At 36.1% G+C, this 26,568-nt stretch overlaps 2 protein-coding genes across 3 annotated transcripts in view; both read left to right on the forward strand.

Annotated features, from left to right (window-relative positions):
• xpr1b (xenotropic and polytropic retrovirus receptor 1b) overlaps window positions 1–23,375 on the forward strand; it is a 573,636-nt gene extending 550,261 nt beyond the window's left edge. Inside the window, exon 14 of the transcript XR_012387640.1 lies at window positions 23,344–23,375. The gene's annotated coding sequence lies outside the window, so the exon portion shown is untranslated. The remainder of the gene's footprint in view (window positions 1–23,343) is intronic.
• Window positions 2,018–26,568, forward strand: part of ripk2 (receptor-interacting serine-threonine kinase 2) — a 33,171-nt gene continuing 8,620 nt past the window's right edge. Inside the window, 6 exon segments of one of the 2 annotated variants that reach the window (NM_194411.2) lie at window positions 2,018–2,447; window positions 6,636–6,789; window positions 6,925–7,080; window positions 18,045–18,202; window positions 20,573–20,622; window positions 25,762–25,923. In NM_194411.2, coding sequence (NP_919392.2) covers window positions 2,245–2,447; window positions 6,636–6,789; window positions 6,925–7,080; window positions 18,045–18,202; window positions 20,573–20,622; window positions 25,762–25,923 — 883 coding nt within the window. In that variant the 5' untranslated portion in view covers window positions 2,018–2,244. 2 annotated transcript variants of the gene reach the window in all.

The following is a 26,568-nucleotide window of genomic DNA, read 5'->3' on the forward strand; positions in this document are numbered from 1 at the left end:
GTGTAAGTGAATGGCTTGTCTTGCTTGCAAATGGTGTGTTTAATTGGGTTTTGTTACTTGTAACCGCTTGTACTGTATCAGGTTATTGTAACCCCGCCGGTCCTACACCACCCAACCTGCTCGGGGCTGGTTATCAACCGATGATGATGGGAGTCGGTTGCTCTAATAAGGAGGCTAAAGACCATAGCCTCTAGCGTCTGTCACTAGAGTACCTTTAGAGGTCAGAGGAGAGAGGTTTACCTGTACAGCACTCACTAGCTGGCCTTTGTTAGACAATCAAATTTTTTTCCATAATTGACTATTGATTCCTTTATGACATCCTTCACATAACTCAATCCAGACCTCATCTTCAATTATGGTATTTAGTTCCAGTTCCCATTTTCTTTTAACATGATCTGTATTTTTGTACAGTAGTTACTAATCTGTTGTATAAATGGCAAATGGGTTTTTTAGCTGGAATGTTTATAAAAACATATTTTTAATAAGTTTATTATTATTATTATTATTATTATTATTATTATTATTATTATTATTATTATTATTATTATTATGCTTTAAACAACAGGTACATGACAATATAGTGAACAAATAATGCCAGGGTAATATAAAGTAAATAATAACAGCACAAAAAAAAAAACACAAAAACAAATAAAATTACAAGCAAGCAGGACCTTTACATTAATCAAAGATTTTGAAACTAGAGCCCAGTTGGACAGTTTTATTGGCCTTTCTATTAGCACTATGCTGAATAGTACAAAAGTAATTTTTCAGTTCCTTATAAAACACAGTAAAACATTTTTTTTTTTTTTGGAAAATTTACATATGAATATGAAACGTAATTAACAAAATAAATAAGTTAATAACAAAAACTTCGTTATTCAATTTATCATAATTTAAAAATCCAAAAATTCAGTTTTCAAAATAAAAATTTTAATTAAAGAGTACCTTTTGTTTATTAAAAGCATCATACTAAAGCTTTTATGCATAACCACAGCGCCAAAAAGTAGTTAGTTCCCAAACGCAAAGAACAAAAAGAGCAATTTATATCAATATCCCTTTTTAAATTTACAGAGAAAATGTTTAACCGGGTAGAATTTATGAATTAGTTTAAAATATATTTATTTTATCTTATTTGTAACCAAAAATTTGTGAGGTAATGACCAGATACTCCTATTTAGGACTTCTTACAAAATTATTCCAATAGGTAATAGAGCTAAGTTTGGAATCAACTTGGATTTAAAAAAAGAGAGCGAATAGATTTGTTTTTTAAGAAAGTCCTATGATGGGAATTCCCTTTGTTACATCACAATGGGATCCCCCATTCATGGGTCAAGCTCAAAACACAAGTCAGACAAACGTCTTCTTTGACAGGTTTTATTTGTTAAAGCATTGCGTCAAATTAAAATAACTTCAACATGGACTCTTGGTAAACTCTATTCTTACTCTAAATAATTATTTAGTCTATTAAACAAACATTTTATAATGTAAATTTAAAAAGGCGTGGGGAAATTTACATTTACCTAAGCGTTAAAAATTGTAAAAACATAAATGTTGCGGTACTTAGCCCACTATTAGATATATAGTGTTAATACTGCAAACAAATGTTAAATGTTTCAATAAATGTTCCGACACCCGGAAGCTGAAGTCATGCAATCCTGTGATTGGCGTTGTTTTCCACCTATGTTCCACCCCCCTAAATGTATTCCGAGAAGTTCCGCCCTCTGCTATTGGATTGGCTATCAGTGATATGTAACACTTCTGTCATTGGACACTTCAGCTGTCGTTCAAACACCCGTCAGGTTAAGGGCGGGGCTAGACGGGTGGTTCCAAAAAAAATCTTAACATTGCGGTTTTAGTACGACCAATTCATTCACACACATACACATGAGGAGCGTCTGGCTACTATCCCAAAAACTCTTTATCATCGATAAACTTCAAACCGTGACTATACTCTTGTTAATTATCGGATTGTGTGTTCTGGCGTGATGTAAAATGCGTTGTTCGGACTGGGGGCGTTTCTCCAAGCGCGAGCTGTAGCACTCATTTCTTTTCCATCTGTTATTCACTGACACTTTTAACAAGGTGTCAGCGGACATGTACCCTTCTCTGGGGGATCTAGTACGTAGGCTGGACCGCATTCACAACATGTAGATACAAGCGTGATTTCTCTTTCTCTCTCTGCGTAACAGTGCGCTTTCAGTTCCCCTTTTTAGTGAAGCAAAAACGGGCCCGTGTCTTCTCCTAATGTCCAGAAACATGGAGCACACCGGCTGCGTCAACATCTGCAGTCTCACCAGCACATTACCGGTGATCCCGTATCGGAAACTAACGGACCTGCACTACATCAGCAAGGGAGGCTTCGGGACGGTGTTCAGGGCGCAGCACAGTGACTGGCGCACCACAGTGGCGATTAAGTGCTTGAAACTGGATTCACCGGTTGGTGAGAGGTGAGTTCACTCAGTGCACTTCTGATCATTGAGGTGAAAGTCAGAATGAGCGAATATAAAGCCAACTTTAGCCATTTGAACACTGTCCAAATCTGAGAGCATTCTTATTGGGCTTTTTCTATACTCCTGTAATGGTTTCAGGCTTCTAATCTAAAGAGGGATGTAGTTGCAGGTGTAAGTAAGCATACTGTGCATGCAAATCAGGTTAACTTACTTAACTGTTATGCTGCACTTACGTACATACGTTAAGTATGCGGTCAGACAGCATGGTTTACTGGTTCTGCAGTTGGGAACTGTACGTTTTGTTCAGCTTTCAATATATTTTTAGCCTTGTGGCCCTTATAAAGTGTAAAATACTATTAGTTTTGGCTACTATGAGCTGTACCTCAAATAATCGGGTAATTCTTTAACTATGGGTACTTTTAAGTCCTTTGATATGTATACACAAATGTATAGAATTTTGTTCAAATTCTTCTTTCTTTGTCAAACTAATAATAAAACTTACTTTTAAAAATTTACTAGCTTTCTATTATATTTATTTCATATTATTTAACCTACTTTTACGAGTAAAAATCACACTTGTCACACGCACAGTTTTAAACTTCAACAATGAAAATAACATTATAAATGATTATTTATCTGGTATCTATTAATGTATCTTAATAAAGCACTAGTGAAATTATTTAAATATTTCATAGTTTTTAATATGAGACTGTTATCAATATTAGTATCAGTTTCATTTCCACCACAACGCTATAATGTCGCTTTAAAAAGTTTTTGAGATTATTTAGGTGGTTTTTATGGAAATGAATAGTGTCATCAGAGCACATGTTCAAGATTGAGGGAATTGAAGATTAAGAAAAATCAAGGTAAATATTGCTTGATAGGGTAATACATTTACAAAACATAATAAAACAACAAAACGTAATACATTTCCAAACATACTGTACCTTCAAAGGTGTATTTTAAAATGCAAAAAATAAAATAATTAAGGTAAATAGGAGTGTTTTGTATACATGAAAAGCTAGTAAATGCTAATCTTTTATTTTTTTCACAATAAAATGTAGAAATGTCATTTCACCCACTGTCATTACCACCACACTGCCCCCTGTGGTGGAAAAAAAAAACGTGTGTTTGTGCTTAGTAATTTTGTAAATTGAGTTTAATACGCGTGAGTTTAAGAATCTACACTGGGAAAAAATGGTGTCTGCAAAACTGTTGCAAACAATTTATTTGTGTTGAATTTAACCACTTAAACTCTGCTGCTTTTTGGGGATTTCCGCCTGGATTTTGCCTACCCAAATTTAAAAGCTTCCCAAATCCACATAAAGAGGTGTAAATGCAAAAAATTGGTATAATTTGAAAGAAAACCCTTTGAATTTTCATGAAACACTATTGAAAGTGTTTAAAATATATGTATATGTTGCCTGTTATAATAAACACCTAAAAAAGAGGTGCTTTTTGTATATATTTTTTTTTAAACTCAAATTTGAAAGTGCACCTTTTAGGTTCTGTGTGGTCTAGCGTGCTGAAATTAATTTTGGTGGTTCCTGCACATGTCTGTAATCATAGGAAAAAAGAAAAAGGTCTCTACCATAATCTATGCAAAAGTTATTGCATTCCAACTGATGAGAGGTGCTGTACAAGCCACAGAGACCGATCATTGTTTTCATATTTCACTATTCTTTTGTTTGATCAAACATAATTCACTGTGTTTGGATTACATCAGACATATAAAAGGATTAGTTATGCACATCACCTCAAAAACAGAGGAGAATGGCCCTGAAGGGCACGGCATAAGGTAAGAGATAACAGCTGTCTGTGCTATCTGGGGCTGCTTATTGATCATGAATGTATTGTTTACATTTCTGCGCCATGGAAACACTGCTATTCATTCAACAATTGTTTGGCATATGAATATAATTCAGTAAAAAGAATGCTAGAACTGTATGAGCACCGGCAAGAGCTTTCATTTGAGCTATAACTTGTACATGTGTCATATGAAAAATATGAAAATGAACCAATGTTCAATACCCAGCTCGGGTATCCAAAATACTGTGTATTTAGATGTAAAAAACTTTTATACAGTAGAATAAAAACCAAAGTGATGCATATGTGCATAAAATATAAATTCTACACTTTCAAACGACACCCCTTACGGGGGTCTGGTGTAACGCTAGCCCTTTTAATCTGAAAGCGAAAGTCGATTATGTCACGGACCCGGTACCCAGTAGCAGTTTAAGTGGTTAAACAAATAAATTTTAATTTAATAAAATTCTACTTAATTTGTTTAAATTCTGCCCAAGTAAATTGTTTACAGCTACTTAACATAAAAAAAATTGTAAATCCAAGGAATCATTTCTGAATAAATTTTTTCAGTGTAATAATTTTTTCCAATAAATATCCACTGTTTCTCTACATTAACACCGATTAATTGTAATTTCCACCACACCCTGTCATTTCCATCACCACCCTGTCATTTCCATCACCACATACATTTAAAAAAAATATTGAAAAAGTTCTCATCACACATTAAAAATGTATTCACATTGTATAAGTTCATGCTCTATTTATTATACAAATTCAATTTATTTATTTTATAAAAAGCTCTTAACCAAATTAATATAAAATTGTAGAGATTTACATTTTGTTTGTTACTAGTATTTTGCATTAAGAAAAAATGTAGAAAAGGAGTGATTGAGTGATGTAAGCAAAATAAATCAATATAAAAATAAATAAAATTAAAAATAAAATTTAAAAATAAATTAAAGTACAAAAGGTGCGTTTTAGGCCCCATGGCTAGAATTGCTTGGGGGGCCCCCGCAATCACTAAATCCATCCCTGCGGGTTGGCGCAGTGGGTAGCGATGTGGCCTTACAGCAAGAAGGTCGCTTGTTCGAGCCTTGGCTGGGTCAGTTGGCATTTCTGTGTGGAGTTTGCATGTTCTCCCTGTGTTCCAGTGGGCTTTCTCTGGGTGCTCCGGTTTCCCCCAGAAGTCCAAAGACATGTGGTACACGTAAATTGGATAGGCTAAATTGGCCGTAGTGTGTGAATGAGAGTGTGTATCATTGTTTTTTTTTATTTATGTTTAATAAAGACAGCTGAAGTCAATGATTCGTTTGATTAATCGAGCCTGACATGTTAACTGTTCCAAAGCATTTGAAATGTTTCTCAAAAAAATCTATCTATCTATCTATCTATCTATCTATCTATCTATCTATCTATCTATCTATCTATCTATCTATCTATCCATCTATCCATCTATCCATCTATCCATCTATCCATCTATCCATCTATCCATATATATATATATATATATATATATATATATATATATATATATATATATATTGCGTTCAAAGGGAAAAACATTTAGTTTTTTTTACACAAACATTTAAAAGAACATATTTTAGAGCAGCAATCACAATACTGTCAGAATCTTATACCGGCCCACCATGCCTACCTGTGAGATTTCTGTTTCTCTCAAGAAAACATTGCACTCAAACACTGATGTGCCAAAGTTTATAAAGATTTCTTGCAGAAATTCATGTGAATTTAACTATTTGTAGTGTTTTTGTTAAATAAGTGGAGAAATTTTTTTTCTTATTTCCATATAATGTTATAGTATTAGTGTATATAAGTGTATAAAGAGTATCATATAACCTTTTGATGTATTTTGAGTTTCTTGTTGGTTTGTAATGACAAAATATGACAACACATATGTGTTAAAAACATTTTGTATGACTGTATGCTGTAACATTAAAGGGATAGTGCTTTATGTTGAACACAAAAGCATATATCTTGAAACATGTTCTAAAACGGGAATCATTGACTTCCATAGTATCTGATTTCCTACAATGGAAGTCAATGGTTACGGATTTTCAGCTTTCTTCAAAATATTGTTTTTAGTGTTATTGTCAACAGAAGAAAGAAACTCAAAGGTTTATAACCAGTTTGGGGGCGAGTAAATGATGAGTAGATTTTCATTTTTGGGTGTACTATTCTTTGTTGCATTTAAAAACATTGGTTTGTTTGTTTTTTTGTTACCTTTTATTTTTCATTGAAGATTTCCAAGTTCATGGAAGAATTAAATAAAACAGAATGAAAGTCCAAATCAAAATACACGTGAACCTGTTAGAGCAACCCCAACTGCTCTTGTCTAATTTTTTTTTTCTTTCTTTTTTAAAGGGAAAGAAATTGTTTACTGAAGGAAGCTGAAGTGCTTCACAAAGCTCGATTTAACCACATCATCCAGATCTTTGGGGTGTGTAATGAACCCGAGTTCTTTTGCATCATAACCGAGTACATGACCAACGGATCGCTGGATGAGCTCCTACATGAGGTATAACAGAACTTTACTATTGCATGGCACACTTCCTGTTTAGTCTTGAAGTATTAGCATAATGAACAATGCATTTTGAGTAATGCGCAGTTTCACTTTTTTTGTGACATCTGTTTTTTTCTTTTGACATTACAGAAGGATATATACCCAGCGGTGGCTTGGCCTTTGAGACTTCGTATACTTTATGAGATTGCTCTTGGAGTCAATTTCCTCCACAATATGTCTCCGCCACTTCTACACCACGATCTCAAAACTCAGAACATCCTGATGGATGGGGAGTACCATGTTAAGGTTTGTGCGCTTGGTTTCCCAAACTGAATTTTTTTTAGCACTTATTTTTTGTTCTTCTTTTCAGTACAACTTGCTGATTACTAGCAACTGAGAGCAACAGAGAGAGTGGTATCTTTAATAGAGCTGCACAATATACACTCACTGGCCACTTTATTAGGTACACCTATCCAACTGCTCGTTAACACAAATTTCTAATCAGCCAATCATATGGCAGCAACTCAATGCATTTAGTCATGTAGATATAGTCAAGACGATCTGCTGCAGTTCAACCCATGCATCAGAATGGGGAAGAAAGATGATTTAAGTGACTTTGAATGTGGCATGGTTGATAGTGCCAGACGGGCTGGTCTGAGTATTTCAGAAACTGCTGATTTACTAGGATTTTCACACACAACCATCTCTAGGGGAATGGTCCAAAAAAGAGAAAATATCCAGTGAGCGTCAGTTCTGTGTGCGCAAATGCCTTGATGTCAGAAGAGAATGGCCAGACTGGTTCAAGCTGACAGAAAGGCAACAGTAACTCAAATAACCACTTGTTATAACTGAGGTATGGAGAAGAGCATCTCTGAACACGTTGAACCTTGAGGCAGATGGGCTACAGCAGCAGAAGTTCACACCATGTGCCACTGATGTCAGCTAAGAACAGGAAACTAAGGCTACAGTTCACACAGGCCCACAAAAATTTGAAGACAAAAGATTGGAAAAACGTTGCCTGGTCTAATAAGTCTCGATTTCTGCAGCAATGTTCGGATGGTAGGATGAGAATTTGGCGTCAACAACATGAAAGCACGGATCCATCCTGCCTTCAGTCAATGATTCAGGCTGGTGGTGGAGTAATGGTTTAGGCAGGGGATATGTTTTTGGCACACTTTGGGCCCATTTGTACCAATTAACCATCATGTCAACGCCACAGCATACCTGAATATTGTTGCTGACCAAGTCCATCCCTTTATGACCACAGTGTACCCATCTTCTGATGGCTACTTCCAGCAGGATAACATGCCATGTCATAAAGTGCGAAGCATCTCAGACTGGTTTCTTGAACATGAGTTCCCTGTACTCCAATGGCCTCCACACTCACTAGATCCTCAATCCAATAGAGCACCTTTGGGATGTGGTGGAACAGGAGATTCTCATCATGGATGTGCAGCTGACAAATCTGCAGCAACTGCCTGATGCTATGATGTCAATATGGAGCAAAATCTCAGAGGAATATTTCCAGTGCCTTGTTGAATCTATGCCACGAAGGATTAAGGCAGTTCTGAAGGCAAAAGTGGGTCCAACCCAGTACTAGTAAGGTGTACCGAATAAAGTGGCCGGTGAGTGTATATCGAAAAGAACCGTTATCGCGATATGCAATTAATTTTTCTTTTTTTCTTCTACAACTTGCTAATTACTAGCAACTGATGTATTTTAAAGGCAGAGTGACACTTTTTGTGTTATCTTTATTAGGGCTGCACTAAATCATTATCAAGATTATACAAATACTGCATATACTATCACAGACAAGTGTGATAACTTACACTTATTTCATGCATTGGTTGTTTGTTTTGCTGAATTTGACCAATCAGATAGGGCCTTACTGTCCTTATTCTCACCTCCCCTTTAGTTGCTGTTCTGCTATTGGCTGGAAAAGCTGAATCATAATAATAAATTCTATTGGCTAGGGGGCGGCACAGTGGTGCAGTAGGTAGTGCTGTCGCCTCACAGCAAGAAGGTTGCTAGTTCGAGCCTCAACTGGGTCAGTTGGCCTTTCTGTGTGGAGTTTGCATGTTCTCCCTGCGTTCGCGTGGGTTTCCTCCGGGTGCTCCGGTTTCCTCCACAGTCCAAAGACATGTGGTACAGGTGAATTGGGTAGGCTAATTTGTCTATAGTGTATGAGTGTGAATTAGTATGTATGGATTTTACCCAGAGATGGGTTGCAGCTGGAAAGGCATCTGTGCTGGAAAGGTTGGCGGTTCATTCCGCTGTGGCGACCCAGGAATAATAAAGGGACTAAGCCGAAAAGAAAATGAATGATTGAATGACTATTGGCTAGGCCTGTCACAATAATCAATATATCGACTTGTCACACAACACATGGACATGACCGCAATCGTATTTGTTGATGTATATGTATATATGTATATGTATATGTATGTATATGTATGTATATGTATGTATATGTATATGTACGTGTATATATATATATATGTATGTATGTATGTATGTATGTATGTATGTATGTATGTATGTATGTATGTATGGTATGTATACATCAACAAAAATGATTGAGGTCATGTCCATGTGTTGTGTGACATGTCTATATATATATATATATATATATATATATATATATATATATATATATATATATATATATATATATATATATATATATATATATATATATCGACATTCTCACTTTGTTATCAGAGGGGGTAAGCCACACCTATTAGTGACCATCTCTTCCTCATTAGCATAGGATGTAAGTCTTGTCTGCTTATTAAGTGTGACATCACGCGAAGCGGCTTCCGGGTCCAAGCGCTCTATTCAACTGAATAGGGAGACTCATGAAATGGTAATAATAAACGTTTTCAAAGCGATTTAATACTTTCGAAAATCACGATCGCTATATATATGTCCGTGCCTAATATCCGATGGCCAGAAAGTGATTCGTTTTTTTATAAATTGTTAAAATTTTGGTATTTGTTATGTAGCAAGCCCAGAAATTGTTGTGTACACTATGATTTTATATAAAATTAACTTTAATGCGTGATGGGCATAATCCACTCAAATGAATGGCTGCTTGGACCCGGAAAGAGTATTACATACGTCACCAACACGTAATCACTTAACAAGCAGGTAGGCATATGTAGCTCCGCCTTCTTTTGAAAAGAGCACAATCTCACTTGAATTTAAAGCGACAGTCACCAAAGCGGCACAATTTCAATCAAAACTTAAAAGGGGCAGTTTTGAATGGTTACAAAACATTATTTGTGGGGTATTTTGAGCTGAATCTTCACATACACACTGTAGTTTATTTATTATATTTTTTTAGTTAAATTAAATTGAGTGCTGATCAAAGATTAATCGTATCTAAAATAAAGTTTTATCATTATAATTGTGTGTTAAATATATTAATCATCTATATGTGATAGACACACATAAAAACAAAATGATACAAAATTTTGTTACATGGATAATTCAATTTTTAAACAAATTGTTAGGGGCGGCATGGTGGCCTAGTGGTTCGCACTTTCGCCTCACAGCAAGGTCACTGGTTTGAGTTCTGCTAGACCAGTTGGCATTACTGTGTGGAGTTTGCGTGTATTCCGCGTGTTGACGTGGTGCTCCGGTTTCTTCCACAGTACAAAGACATGCACTATAGGTGAATTTGATTTATTAATTGGCCGTAGTGTATGACTGCGTGTGTAAATGAGTGTTTATGGGTGGTTCCCAGTACTGGGTTGAGGCTGGAAGGGCATCTGCTGCGTAAAGCATAGAAAAGTTGGCAGTTCATTCCACTGTGAAGACCTCTCAAATAGAGACTAAGCCAAAGGAAAATGAATGAATAAAAATAAATTGTTACATATACATATATTTTATATCTAAATATAAATAAACATATTCTCAAATATATGAATGCATGTGTGTATTCATATATACATAATAAATATAAACAGTAGACACAAGTCAAAAACTAACTTTTATTTTGGATACGATTTAAATTTTTGCCCAGCAGCACTAATAAGGTATATGCAGAATGACTTTTAATTAGTCAGTAACCTGAGTCAAGCACTAACGTTGAACTGTATACTGTTACAATATCGGCGCATTTAAGGTCTGTTTACTTTAAAAATCAGCAACCTCAACTGTCTGAGTGATAACCGATATAAAGTGGATCTCAGAATGTACAAGAAGCCGACTTCCGGTTTGGCTGCAGAGGGAAATGGCAGGTTGAGCGCTTAGCTCTCGCAAGTCGGCGTTATATTTACCCCCGTGTAATTATTTTAGATTTTTAAAAAGTGATTTTCCTTCATTGATATGACGGGGGGAAAGAAAGGCAGAGGTAAAGGGGCGCAAAGTACAACGAGTAACCACCCACACCGTGCAGGCCTAGACGAGGAGGACGACATGCGGGAAGAAGAGGACCGACAAAATGGAGGCGAATCAACATCTGAGAATGTGTCCACGGGGCTTGAAACCTTAAGCAAACAGATCAGCGATCTGAAGTCGGAACTTAAGGAAGTCTTAAAAACATTCAAAGACGAAATTAAGCATGATATGAGAGAAGAGTTCATTGAGTTCAAACAAGAAGTTAACCAGCAACTTTCAACGAACATGCTAACCATGCAAGAACACGGTAGGAAAATTAACGAGATGGAGACGCGGATCGATGACACCGAAACATGGAGTGCGGAGGCCAACTCCGCCCTTCAACAGGCAATAAAGGATCAACAGAAACTAGAAGACAGGTTGAACGATATTGAATCGAGGGCTCGACGAAACAATATCAGGATCCATGGTGTACCAGAGAACGCTGAACAAGGCTCGGTGATAGAATTTGTTGAAAAAATGCTCCGCTCCGAATTTGAGCTCGGCGATGTGGACTTGCAAATACAACGCGCGCACAGAGCCCTGGCGCCTAGACCGGGCCCAAACTCGCGTCCGAGGTCCATTATAGTAAATTTCCAGCAGTACAGCATCAAGGAGATGGTTATTCAAAAAGCCTGGCGAAAGAAAATCATGATGGAAGATAAACCGCTGTTTTTCGACCATGACTATACAGCCACCGTTCTCCATCAGCGCAAAGCGTACGCCAATATTAAAAAGGCTCTTAAAGAAAAGGGCATCCGTTTTCAGACGCCCTTCAATCGGATACGCATTCACTGGGAAGAAGGAGTGCAGGTGTACGGCAGTGCTGGGGAGGCAGCGCAGGAGCTGCGTCGGCGGGGATACAGCGTGGAGATGCCCGTGAGACCGCCGGGTAAGAGCCACCTGTTGGATCGTCTCCAGCGGGCTACATCGTGGCAGCGAGTGGGATCAACCACGAGTGTGGACACTGCCAGAAGAGCTAAAGAACGCCTACGGGAATTTGAACATGGTCGCAGCAATGTTTAAAAACCCGCATTATAGCAACCCTTTACATAATGATGTTTAATGTATGTGCGCCGGCTGGCGGGATGACGAGGTCAGCTGTGCCATTGGACACACGTAAGTGATCTATGATACACTCTGTAGCGGACTCATTGGTGAGGGGGCCCTTTCCGGGAGAGAGGATTTCCCCCTCCTCAACTGAAAACGTGAGAACGTTCTTCAGACTTTGGAAGTCTTTATTCTTTTCTGTTATAATGCTTGTTCTAAGCAGTTCTTGGCTTGTTTCTGTGTTACAGTTTATTTTATTTAAGGTTTGCCTGTGGAAACATAGTGGTGTAAGAATGACTCTTTTTGATGATGGTACAGTCTACTGAGGTTAAGCTAATGTCTTTAAACGTGAACGGTTTGGGTAACCCAATTAAAAGGTCAAAGGTATTGACAAAATTTAAAAAAGAGAAAGCAGATATTATTTTTATGCAAGAAACTCATCTCTCTCAACAAGAGCATGAGAAATTAAAGAGATTTGGCTTTAAAAATACTTATTACAATTCATATGAGCATTCACATAGAAGGGGAATTGCTATTCTTGTTGCTAATAAATTTAAATTCGAATTATATAAGGAAATAAAAGAAAAGGATGGGAGATATCTTATTGTTAAGGGTAAAATTGAAGAGGAGTTAATAACTTTAGTAAATGTGTATGCTCCACCCGATACTAGTAAACTGTTCTTCAAATCATTAATGGATGTAATTGTACTGGAAGCAGAGGGTATTTGTATATGTGGTGGAGATTTCAATGTGGTACTAAACCACCATTTAGACACAACTAATAGCAAAAGAAATGGGAGCAAAATATCAAAATTAATTAACACAGCCTGGGATGACATAGGATACTGCGATGTCTGGCGACATATTAATCCATCTCTCAAAAACTACACTCATTACTCAGCTCCCCACCGTACATACTCTAGGATTGATTATTTTTTTATGCCAAAAAATGACTGTTATAGGGTGAAAGATTGTAGCATTGGAGTAGCTGAGGTCTCTGACCACAGCGCTTTGTACCTGACAGTTCAAATAGAAGGAAGGAAGAGAAAGACAGGTTGGAGGTTGAATGTGGGTTTGTTAAATAACAAAGCAAATACAGAACAGATAAAATTAAATATAAAAGAATATATTAGGATAAATGATAATGGAGAGGTAGACCCATCCATAGTATGGGACTCATTGAAGGCTGTGATGCGTGGGAATTTGATTGCACTATCAGCGCAAAATAAAAAAAAGAGAATTAAGGAGTACAATACCCTAACATCAGACTTATTAAATGTGGAGCAACAACACAAAATAAACAGGGATCCAAACCTACTATCACGTATGCAGCAAATAAGGAAACAGATTAACAGCCTGTTGGAACAAGATGTTGAGAAGAAAGCTCGATTCTATAAGCAGACATACTACGAATCCGGCCCTAAAGCAGCAAAATTGCTTGCCCGACGCTTACGTAAACAAGAAGTTGATAGCACTATTCATAGAATACGAGACCCACAAACAAATAATTTGGTTTATCATCCACAGAAAATAGAGGACATTTTTCTAAATTATTATAAACAACTGTATACGGATGCTTCTAACTCTAAAATGGAAGCGACAAGAAATTTTCTTAATGAACTAGATTTACCAAGTATAGGCAAAATACAAAATGATTTCATTACAGCAGATTTCACACTAGAAGAGATAAATAATGCGATTGGGAGACTAAAAACATCTAAAACACCAGGTAGCGACGGCTTTCCAGCCGAGTGGTATAAAACTTTTAAAGAAATACTAGCCCCACTTCTGTTAAAAACATTTAACTGGATTAAAACAGAATGTAAACTTCCACCTTCATGGAACGAGGCTATCATCTCAGTACTCCCAAAGGAGGGTAAGGACAGGGAATTTAGCTGCAATTATAGGCCCATTTCAATTCTTAATATAGATTATAAGATATATACATCAATTATAGCCAAAAGATTAGAGACTATCCTTCCTGAATTAATTGACGAGGATCAGACAGGATTCATAAAAAGCCGTCAAACACATGATAATATTAGGAGGACGCTGCATCTTATAGATAAAATAGAAAGGGAAAATAAGACAGCAGTATTACTAAGTCTGGATGCCGAAAAGGCCTTTGATCGGGTCAACTGGGAATTTCTTTACCAAACTTTGGTTAGATTCGGCTTCAATAAACATTTTGTAAATATAATTAGATCTCTTTACCAACAACCTACAGCCAAAATAAAAATTAATGGGTCATTATCTCCATCGTTTAGTTTACAAAGAGGAACTAGACAGGGCTGTTGCCTTAGTCCCACATTATTTGCTGTTTATATTGAACCCCTGGCCCAGGCAATTCGTCAACATGAACAAATACAAGGCATTACAATAGGACATAAAGACCATTTAATTAGTTTATTTGCAGACGATGTCTTGATACATTTAACAGATCCTGAGGCTTCCCTCCCTGTACTGATGGAGTTCCTCGACGAATTTAACTTCTTTGCTGGGTACAAACTAAATATTGCGAAGACACAACTTTTGTCATTTAATTACAAACCTTCTGAGGAAATCAGACATAGATATAATTTAAAATGGGACATGAAAGAAATAAAATATTTAGGGGTGATTATTACAAAAAACCTGAGTAGTCTGTACGGTGCAAACTATAATGTGATTAACCAGAGTATTAAAAGCGATATGGATCGGTGGTCTACCTACCCATTGGATTTTGCTAGTAAGATAAACGTCATCAAAACAAACATATTACCTAGATTACTATACCTATTTCAAGCCCTGCCAATAGAGATACCTAAACATCAGTTTACAATCTGGAACAAACTTATTTCCAGGTTTATTTGGGATGGAAAGAAGCCTAGAATAAGATACACAACACTCCAGTTGTCCAAGCAAAAAGGAGGAATGGCCCTGCCGAATCTCAAAGATTATTTTTACGCAGCTCAGTTCCGTCCACTTTTTCTTTGGTGTAACAACAATTATTTTGCCAGATGGAAAGAAATTGAGACATATACGGTGGGTTATCAGATTCAGTCAATTCTTGGAGAAAAAGAAATCCCTTCGGTAGTCAAAAGTCAATTGGATTCAATAACCTCTGGAGCAGTGGAGTTTTGGTTTGAGTTTGCTAGACAATTTAAATTAAGCAAAGACCAAAAAGTTCTTCGATGGATAGCCTTTGACACTCAATTTAAACCAGGTGAAAGCGACGCCACATTTAAGCAATGGGCAACAAAAGGTATTAGTGCAATATGTACAGTATTGGAAAACAAGGAATTACAGACTTTCCAAACACTCAAAGAAAAACTTTCTCTTACTAATCGGGACTTATTTAGGTTTATACAATTCAGAGATTATTTTTACAGAGAAATAAAAATGGAAACGTCACACGAAATTAGTCCAGTTGTAAAGATTATGATGAATGCTTACAAATCAGATAGTAAATGTGCAAAAATAATCTCTAGTTTTTACGTAAGTATTATGGAAAGTAAAACCAACTCAACATTATACCTTAAATCAAGGTGGGAAAAAGAATTGAATGTAGAAATTCTACCAGAGGTATGGTTAGATATGTGCGAAATTCAACATTCCTCCACAAGCTCACAACAACTGAGGGTATTCAATTGGAAGAATTTGGTACGATTCTTTATAACACCTAAAATCAGCAGTAAAGCTTCTTCTACACCCCAGCAATGTTGGAGAGAATGTGGCTGCTTAGAAGCACACCATACACACATTTTTTGGGGATGCGAAAAACTGAAGCCATTTTGGAATGATGTGCACTTAACCTTAACAAAGGTGCTTGGGTATGAGATTCCATTTACATGCATTGTCCTGTACTTGGGTCATATTTCACTGGTTACACTTCAGGAGGATCGATACCTGGTAAAAATACTCCTTACAGCAGCCAGGAAAACCATAACCAGAAGCTGGTATAAGCCTGATTCACCTAAACAACAACAATGGCTTGATGTAATTCAGGAAATAAGGACATTGGAACATATGACTGGTGTGTTACGTTTGAAGGTGGACTTGTATGCCAAAAGATGGCAAAAATGGATAATTTACATTGACAAATCATTAGGGACTGGCTCTCAGACTGTACTCGCTTAAGTTTCAGACATATAAGTCAACTGTGCCTATTCTTATGTACCCAATTGCCTTCCTTTTTGTATAAACCATGTTTTTTTTATTTTTTTTATTTAATTATTTATTTTTCTACAGTATTCTCAACACAGGCTCTGTTTCTATCTTATTTTATTTATTTATCTATTATTGTTTTGTTGTTGTTGTTTTTTTTTTTTTTTGTTCTAGTTATTTGCTTGTTATTGAAATGGCTTGTCATATCTGACTCAAATTAGCCTTTTCTACTATTTGTAAAATTGCATTTGATTGTAATCAATTATGACCTACTAAAAAATCAATAAAAATTAAAGTTATAAAAAAAAGAATGTACAAGAAGCCCTGAGGTAAATTCCATTATGTCTTTAAAATATGAACATTTGTTTTACCTCGGTATATACAATGGAGCTTCTGCGCTAGTCTGCTAATACTGACAGCCACATGCGAGTAAAAGGCTTTTCGTCTCGTTTTATGCTTGAACAACTAAATGAATGTCAAAGTCTATTTAACTGATTGTATTTTAATTACAATACAACATCGATGCTGTAAAAGGAACCGTATAGAATGGAAAAAAGTCACATTAACCATTTCTTGGAAGTTTATCAGTAAGGAAAGAAGCAATAGCTCTGCATATACCATATTAAAAATCAGTCAATATTTCTCTCATCCTGAGCTTTTCGCTTCAAATTAGAATTTTGGTGTGAAAGGGCTTTAAATCTTTTAAAATTATTGATAGTTTTTACAAATATATTATTACAAACATCAGCAGGCAAGGCCAGACCAACGCAAAATCTATTACTATTATATATATTATATATTATATAATATTATCAATTATTTATCTATTAAAAGTAACTTTACCCAACATTGGTTCCTTATTTACTAAAAACCTTTCAGATTTCCAGCCTTTTAACACTCAGATCTCCTTTCACTGTAGTTGTAATTTCGAAAAGTATTTTTAGTAACATAACAATGTTAAAAAGACACAATTGTTTTTAAAAATGGTTTTTAAACCTGCAAACGAAAACCTTATAGCTAATACAACTCTACCATTAATCAGCGTACATTTTAAACATACAGTTGATGTCAGAATTATTACACCCAACCCCCCTCCCCCCTCCTTTTTTTTTTTTTTTTTTTTTACATTTTTTTATTTCCCAAATTATGTTTATCAGAACAAGTATATTTTCACAGTATGTCTGATAATATTTTGTTCTTCTGGAGAAAGTCTTATTTGATTTATTTCAGCTAGAAGAAAAGCAGTTTTTTTATTTTTTGAACACCATTTTAAGGACAAAATGATTAGCCCCTTTAAGCTAATTTTTCTCTCTCGATAGTTTACAAATAAACCATTGTTATACAATAACTTGCCTAATTACCCTAACCTGCCTAGTTAACCTAATTACTCTAGTTAAGGCTTTAAATGTCACTTTAAGCTGTATAGAAGTGTCTTGAAAAATATCTAGTCAAATATTATTTACAGTTATCATGGCAAAGATCAAATAAATCTGTTATTAAAATTAGTTAAATCTGTTATTTTTAGAAATGTGTTGGAAAAAAAATATTATCTCTGTTAAACTGAAATTGTGGAAAAAAAATAAACAGGGGGGCGAAAAAAGACTTCAACTGTATATTTTTGTTTTTTAAGATTTGCATACTTTGTTGTATCTTCTTTATCTAAAGTTTATCTGGTCTGTTTTTGTGAACAGATTGCCGATTTTGGCTTGTCTAAATGGCGTCAGCTCTCGATCACCAAAGGCTCTGGCTCCAAACCTGCTGAAATGGGAGGCACAGTCATCTATATGCCACCTGAGGAGTACGAACCCTCCAAAACCCGCAGAACCGATGTCAAGTATGACATGTACAGGTCAGCATTTGCACATTTCTATAAAGCTTCCAGTTTAAACCGGATGAGTAAACTTCCTTCCAGATTTCTACTATAGGCTTTTAACTACTGCCCTCTAAGTTCCCAATTTTTTGGGACATCCCCTTAAAGGTATATTTCAACAAAAATGAAAATTCTGTCATCATTAACTTTTCTATTCTATTCTGTTCTATTAAACCCAAAAGAAGATATTTAGAAAAATACTGTAAGTTTTCAGCATAACCATTGATTTCCATAGTGTTTGTTTTCCCACTATGGAAGTCAACGTTTACAGGTTTTCGCCTCAGTCCAAAATATCTTCCTTTAGTGTTTAACAGAGTAAAGAAGTTTGTTAAGGTTTAAAACCACTTCAGGGTAATTAAATAATAAGCAATTTTTCTTCTTTTATTTTTATTTGAAGTGTACCATGGCAATAAGATAAGGGGCAGTGAATTAGGGCTGCACAATAGCTCGTTTCAGCATCGAAATTACAATGTGGAAATGTGCAATAGTCAAATCAATGTTGTGACTTTAATTAGTTGTGATTTATAATTAACCAGGATAGTAAAAAATAGTTTAACAGTGATATAAATAGCAAAGTTTAACCCTACTACAAATGCATTTTTAAGGCACATGTAAGATTTCAAGCTAATTTAAACCATTTGGGTACAAGAAATGATGAAATGTGTTGCTTTAACAAAGAATAATTGTATTTTTTCATTACAATGAAGGGTATTTTACATTTGATTACATTATTTCATTACATTACATTGTTGTTTAACAATGTAATATTGTTAGATTATCCAGAAAATCATAAAGCACCATTTCATATCTATTTTTGTTCTATTGTATTCATTTATGCTTGTAAATAGTTCATTATTATTTTAAACACACTCCCTACAAAATGATCACATGGTAAAATTATGCTTTTTATATATATATATACACTATATATATATATATATATATATATATATATATATATATATATATATATATATATATATATATATATATATACACATAGTCTTGTAAAGTTACATTAATACAAAATATCTAATGTGTGTGTGTGTATACACTTATCGGCCATTTTATTAGGTACGCCTGTCCAACTGCTCGTTAACGCAAATTTCTGATCGGCCAATCACATGGCAGCAGCTGAATGCAGTTAGGCATGTAGACAGGGGCTGCGTCCGAAACCGCATACTTCCATACTATATAGTACGCTAAAATCAGTATGCGAGCCAAGTAGCGTCCAAATTCATAGAATTCGAAAATTAGTATGTGAGAAGTACCCGGATGACTTATTACTTCCGGCGAGATTCTGGAGTGCGCATGCCATGCACGCTGTGCTATCCCATAATGCCCCGTGAGAGAATTCATGAATGGAAGTGAGGCGACGTAACTGACGCAGGTAGGTCACGTGACCATGACAAAATGGCGGATGTAGTACGTCCGAATTCCATTCATGCTGCTCACATTCATTCTGTATAGAACGTACTTTTCTAAAGGCCGAGTTGTACGTTTAAATTCAAATGCAGCACCTACTGAGTAGTAGGCGGTTTCAGACGCAGCGATGGTCAAGACGATCTGCTGCAGCTCAAACTGAGCATGGGAATGGGGAAAATAAAGATTTAAGTGACTTTAAAAGTGGCATGGTTGTTGGTGCTAGACGGACTGGTCTGAGTATTTCAGAAACTGCTGATCCACTGGGATTTTAATAATAATAATAATAATTCCTTACATTTATATTTAAGAACAACTGGTGTAGGGGATATTTTTTGGCCCATTAGTACCAATTGAGCATTGTGTCAATGCCACAGTCTACCTGAATATGTCAATCGAATAGAGCACCTTTGGGATGTGGAATGGGAGATTCAAGCCGATGAAGTCTACAGCAGCTGTGTGATGCTGACTGTCATGTCAATATGGACCGAAATCTCTGAGGAATATTTCCAGTACCCTGTTGAATCTGTGCCATGATGTACCTAATAATGTGGCCAGTGAGTGTATAACAATGTCAATATATAACTAATTAATGCAAAGCCAGTTTTTATTTTTTTCCAATAACATGCAGTCCTAGTCCCTATAGTGGGAATTTTACTCGTATCTCACTAGAACTACTACTGAGCGAGGCCTTTGTTTTGTTAATCGACTGGCCTGCCTGGCCAAAAAAAGGGAAGTGAATTTTTAGCTAAATGTCATCATTGCCAGGTCTGAGGTTTGGTGATCTTAGTCAGCGGGGCATGTTGAAATTACTGAACCGATAGGAGAGGGTTTTTATCTACACAGGGGGAATGCCAGATGTGGATGTAGAGACTGCAGGGCAGCAGTGAAACCATTCACACATTTGTTCTGTGTTTCCTCTTTCAGTTACGCCATCATCATGTGGGAAGTGCTGTCGAGACGAATACCATTTGAAGGTATGGCTTGCGGAAGAGTATACCAGTGAGATTCACATAGTCAGTCTTATATTAAATTCTCTCTGGACTTCTCAAATCTGTGTTAACATCATAAATTGTGAGCAAATGATCCTTTTGATGACATTTTTTCGATGAATGTGAGCTAGGTCAGTCCAGCGTCTGTTTTAATGGTTTTTAATAAAGCTCATATGATTAACAGTCTCAAGATAATACTCAATGAGCTTAAAACATGATTTTAAAATGTTTATTATTCAATTAAATGATTAGGGTTAGGGTTGAAACTACTTTATTTTAAGTTGAATCTGTGCTTTAAAGGTCCCAAGAAATTAAAATAGCATTTTTTTAAATGTCAGTATCAGCATTGTTAGTTTTTAGGATGTCTATAAGCTAGTGTGTGTCAAAATTCTTGTTTAGGAGATATAAAGCTGATATAAACATGTAACACATGTAGATTGTCTCTTCCATACTTCAGCATCAAATCTTGATTAATCAAATGCTCTCTAGTATCTGACATGCCCAGCCCTCTTTAAAATGCTTTACATTTGATGCGCTTGAGCTCAACCACTTTCAATGGCAGAGCAGTGATCAAACGAAACACTATTGGCTGTATTTTTTTAAAAGGGGAGGGGCTACATTGTCCTGCCCTCTCTTAATATTTCGGCTGAGATTATGTCAGACATCATATAAAGCTGCACATTTTAAGGGTGTGTGTGCCTAAGTACTCTAATGTTGAGGTCTAAATGTAGCAATTGGGTTTATTGTGTTTCTACCATAAATACTATTACCAATTAGAGTTGAAGCAAACAACAGCTTTCTTTAATTAAGAAAATGACTCCAGTGCGTATCTACAAATGGGTTTCAATGGTCTGTATTATAAAATGACAACACTTCATGAAGTTTTCCAAGAAACTGCCTCTAAAAACGTACGTCAGTTAGACGGTGTAAAACCTGTCAGACTAGTTACTGTCATTACTGATAGCCTATAGCTTATTTGAAACCCTCATCGGATCTGTGAAAGCACAATGAATATGTGTTTGGTTACAGAATAAAAGAAACACACATTCTACTGGACTGTCCTGCTTTTAATGACTGCAGAAGGTGTTTTTTTATTAAATGAACTCTAAGGATGTTTTTAGCAAAGTATCACTGGTAAATTCTTTTGAATTTGTATCAAATCTTATTTATTTTATTTTCATTTGTTTGTTATTTTTACTTGTACATTTATTAATGTTCTTGCCATATATGGTCCCACTTTATATTAAGTGTCCTTAACTACTATGTACTTGCAACAAAAAAATAAATACAATGTACTTACTGTGTTTATAATGTATTTGAGAACACTTGTGGTGCTTTTGAGTTGGGATAGAGGTTGGGTTATGGACAGGTTTGGTGGTGTGGGTAGGTTTAAGGGTGGGTTAAGGTGTAAGGGATGGTCAACAGTGTATTTACAAATGTAATTACAGAAGTTAATTACAGATGTAATTACATACATGTATTTAATCAAGCATAAGTACACAGTAAATACATGTATTTACACAAGTACATTGTAACAAACTATTAATTCCTGTGTAAGTACATATTAGTTAAGGCCACTTAATATAAAGTGGGACCCCATATAATAATGTTGCCATGAAAATAGCCTTGGTTGCTGACATGGCATTAAATAAACTATTTATCACCATCATCATCATCGGTTACAAAATAAATAACAAAATATTAGTAAAATACCAACATTTGTTTAGTAAAATGCCAAAATGAGGTTTGTTTCTAATAATGTTGGCTTGAGAAAACCAACATATTGTTATACTACTCTGTCCTCAAAGCCAAACGTTTCTCCTCCTAAGCCGTTTATACGACAAGGCCCAAATTTGGTCAAAATGTGCCTTCTGCATTCAAGATTGTTGCTACAGTTGAAACCAGAAGTTTACATACACTGTATAAAAAGGCATGCATAACCATTTTTTAAAAAGTCAGATGTTAATGTGACTCAACTTTTATTCTTTTAGGTAAGTTGGGATTGTCAAATTTGTTTCTGTTATGCTTAATAGCAGAATAATGAGAGAGATATTTTTTGAGAAATTGTTAACTTTTCTTGAAAGTCAAGTTTACATACATGTTAAGGTTTTGGAAGTTTCTGATTGGCTAATTGACAACTTTTGAGGTAATTGAAGGCACAACTGTAGAATAGTATTTAAGGAAAACCTCAAACACACTGCTTCCTTGTGCGACAACATGGGAAAATCAACAAACCAGAATCAACAAAAAAGCCAGATTACAATTACACTGGGCAAAAGAATACTTTTTGGAGACATGTCCTGTGGTTTGATATAACTAAGATTGAACTGTTTGACTATAATAGCCCCTTTCACACATTGATACCGGTAAATATATATAAAATTTCCTGAACGACTTTACCGGTAAATGCAAAAAAACGCTGTTCACACAGGCCAGGGCGTTACAGAATTTTTTTCGGAAAAGAGCATTCAAACATCCATTCCAAAATACCGGTTATTCTGACATCATTAAGCAGAAATGAGCTCTAAACGGCTACACTTGTATTTGTAAACATTTGACTACATCACAAACTCTGTGGATGAATCAGTATTGTGAACAACTTCGATGAAAACATACAGAGAAACACTTTCACATGTCGAGATGTTCATGATATGTGTGTATGTTGGCGCTCATGGGCTGTTTCATGGGCACACGCAAAGCGTGAAGGTAAACAAACAACGGCTTATTATAAGCATCTTATCGATAATTAATTACACGGTTGGCATTAAGATGAACATATAAACGTTATCTGACTAATTTCTAGCAGCTAAATGTGTCTGGAAAAATATTCAAAGGCTTTTATTCTCATAAACCGCGCGGACATGAATGCGTCTGACTGTTCTAATTGGCTAAAGCAGAACTCTCACGTTAGCACGTTCTAGACATGCACACGCTCTTTCCGGCAATCTTCCTTTTGCGTTCACACAGTGCAGCATTCCGGCAAATTACCGGTAATGTTACAATTTCTCTTTCCGGAAAATAGCCAGAACAAATTTACCGGTATTTTCAAAAAGGGCCTGTTCACACATACACGCCTTTCCGGAAATTTGCCGGTAATTTTCCAGAAAGGTGTGTTTGTGTGAAAGGGGCTAATGACCAGTGTTACCTTTGAAAACCATCCCAACTGTGAAGTGTGGGGGCGGCAGCATCATGTTGTGTGACTGTTTTGCTGCAGGAGGGACTAGTGCACTTCACAGCATAGATAGCACCATGAAGAAAGAACATTATGTAGAAATACTTAAGCAGCATCTCAAGGCATTAGACAGGAAATTAAAAATGGCCACAAACGGGTCTTATAACAGACCATGACCCTAAGCAAACTGCCAAATTAGTTAAAATGTGCTTTAAGGACAACAGAGTGAATGTTTTGGAGTGGCCATCACAAAGCCCTGCTCTCAATCCTGCTTTGTGGGCAGAGTCGAAAAAGCTTGTGCGAGCAAGACAGCCAACAAATCTGACTCAGTTACACCAATTATGTCAGGAGGAATGTGCCAAAATTCCTTTAAACTATTGTGAGAAGCTTGTGGAAGGATACCCCAAAAATTTGACCAAAGTTTAAAAGTAGTTTAAAAGCAAAGCTAAAAAAAATACCAAGGAAATGTGTGTAAATTTTTGACTGTCTAGAAATTTATTAAAAGTTCTAAAAAATAAAAATAAATAAATAATTTAGCAATTAGCAAAAAAAATAATTTAGGTAATCCTAACAGACCTAAAATAGTAATTGTTTAGTATGATTTACTATCAGACGTTTAAAAAAATTATTATGTTCCTTTTTGAAGACTGTATTTAAACTTCTGGTTTCAACTGTATATCTCCCCATGCCAAACAGACTTATTGATTTTGAATAAAAAAAAATTAAATATGTTTTAATAATCCAGGCATATAAAAAATTATACAAGCCCCAAGTTTGGCCAAAAACTATGTTCAGTATTAGATTTTGTTGCTCTATTTTTTTTCAGGTTTATCAGACTTTAAGTGAAGTTTCATAAACTAATTTCGAGAAGAGCATGTGATATGATTGTGCGCTGCTGGTCACTCATCTGTAATCAGTAATAATCCAATCAGACTGATCCTAGCTTAATATAAATAGATCACTTTTTCCTTATTGCTATCTATTGTTATCTTCTTTTTGGAAGAATCCCCCCTTCCACTCCATCTCCTCCTTTATCCCTTCTAAAGGGGGAGCGATCGAGACCTACCTGATCTCGGATCCCCTGATATGCTTCTAGACCGGGCGGGAGCCCTGGGCTCAAATATCTCCGAGCTCAGGGTTCTCTACCAGGACAGCATGCAAAACCTGCTATAAATGTCAAGCATATCTAAGTGGGAACTCTTGAAACATTATTTTTCTTAAAATATGGCAAGTCATTTTTGACTTAAACTCCATATTTTTTATTGATATGTCAACCATTTTTACATAATGTCCATGTCCAATTTTTAACTGTCATAGAGACTCTCTTAGAGACATTGTGGTTGATTTATAACACCCATATTGGCAAGAAGCTTTGATGCATCATCACGAAGCTGTCAATTTTCTCCACGGCAACAAAACAGGCTAACATAGCAACGATTTAAAAAGAGCAATACCTCTATCAGAACATCATAGTTTCCTCCACAAGTCCAAAGACATGTGGTACAGGTGAATTGGGTAAGCTAAATTGTCCATAGTGTATGTGTGTAAATGAGAGTGTGTGTTTCCCAGTGTGGCTGGAAGGGCATCCGCTGTGTAAAATATGTGCTGGATAAGTTGGCGGTTCATTCTGCTGTGGCGACCCAAGATTAATAAAGGGACTAAGCTGGAAAGAAAATGAATGATGTGACAATAAAAGTGACTTGATTTGATTTCACTAGAAACTTTACAGACACATTCCGCACAGTGTGAACACTTGACACTAAAATAGCACCGACAAGCAGTGAGGTCTGATTCATTGTATAGCTGGACACAATATCAAGCACGTTTTACTGTGTCATCTTTTAAAAAATCATGACACATTTCCTCTTAGTCACTTCCTCTTCATTTCACAAACTGCATCTGTCATCATTCATCCATCTTCTGACACTGTCCTCCTCATGTTGTCTGAATAGAGGCCACCAATCCCATGCAGATCATGTTCAGCGTTCTCCGAGGCGCTCGACCTGACACAGGCCTGGACAGTCTGCCGGTAGACATTCCCAGTCGAGAGACTCTCATTAACCTTATGACCAGCGGCTGGACCGCCAACCCAGATGAACGGCCTTCTTTTCTCCGTAAGTGTCTTTGACCTTTCCCTAATTTTCAAGTCAATGTGAAGCAGTTTACTTCATTGTGTTACAGTGGGGGTTTGTTAAATATTTCAAATGTGCAGCCACACATTTGTCAGCATCATAATCTAGTAAGATCTGCAGAGTCATTATTGTTCAGTTTGAAGGTTTCTCTTTTGCAATCCCAGATCAGAGGAATGAGGAAATGACAGGGAGAGGGAACAGCGGGGTCATTTATCGGGAGTGCCATTTATCCAAACAAGCTTTTCTCCAAATATGGGTTTAATAAAACCATAAAATTAAATCAAATGTGGGAAAATGTCTAAATATTGATCTTTCTTTTTCCTGACATGAGATGTTTTACTTCCTGGTAACTGGCAGGCAGCTTTTAGTTCATTTGAGTTCAGTATATATTGATTTGAAAGTGGTTTTCCTCTCAAAAAGCACTAGAATGGACCTGAAATTATGGTTTGGTCTGTAGTTATCATGTGCTCTGATGGGGTTTGCAATAGTACGCTGCAGTGGTGATGATTTTTATAGCCCAACCCAGAAGTTAGCATTGGCCTGGTTTCCTGGACACAATCCCAACAGGATTTGTCCAAAGTTTAAAGTTAATCAAGGATTTGTCGATATGGGTGTTGGTTCCTGTAG

Source organism: Danio rerio, chromosome 2 (genome assembly GCF_049306965.1).
Source record: "Danio rerio strain Tuebingen ecotype United States chromosome 2, GRCz12tu, whole genome shotgun sequence".
NCBI classification, from domain to species: Eukaryota; Metazoa; Chordata; class Actinopteri; order Cypriniformes; family Danionidae; genus Danio; species Danio rerio.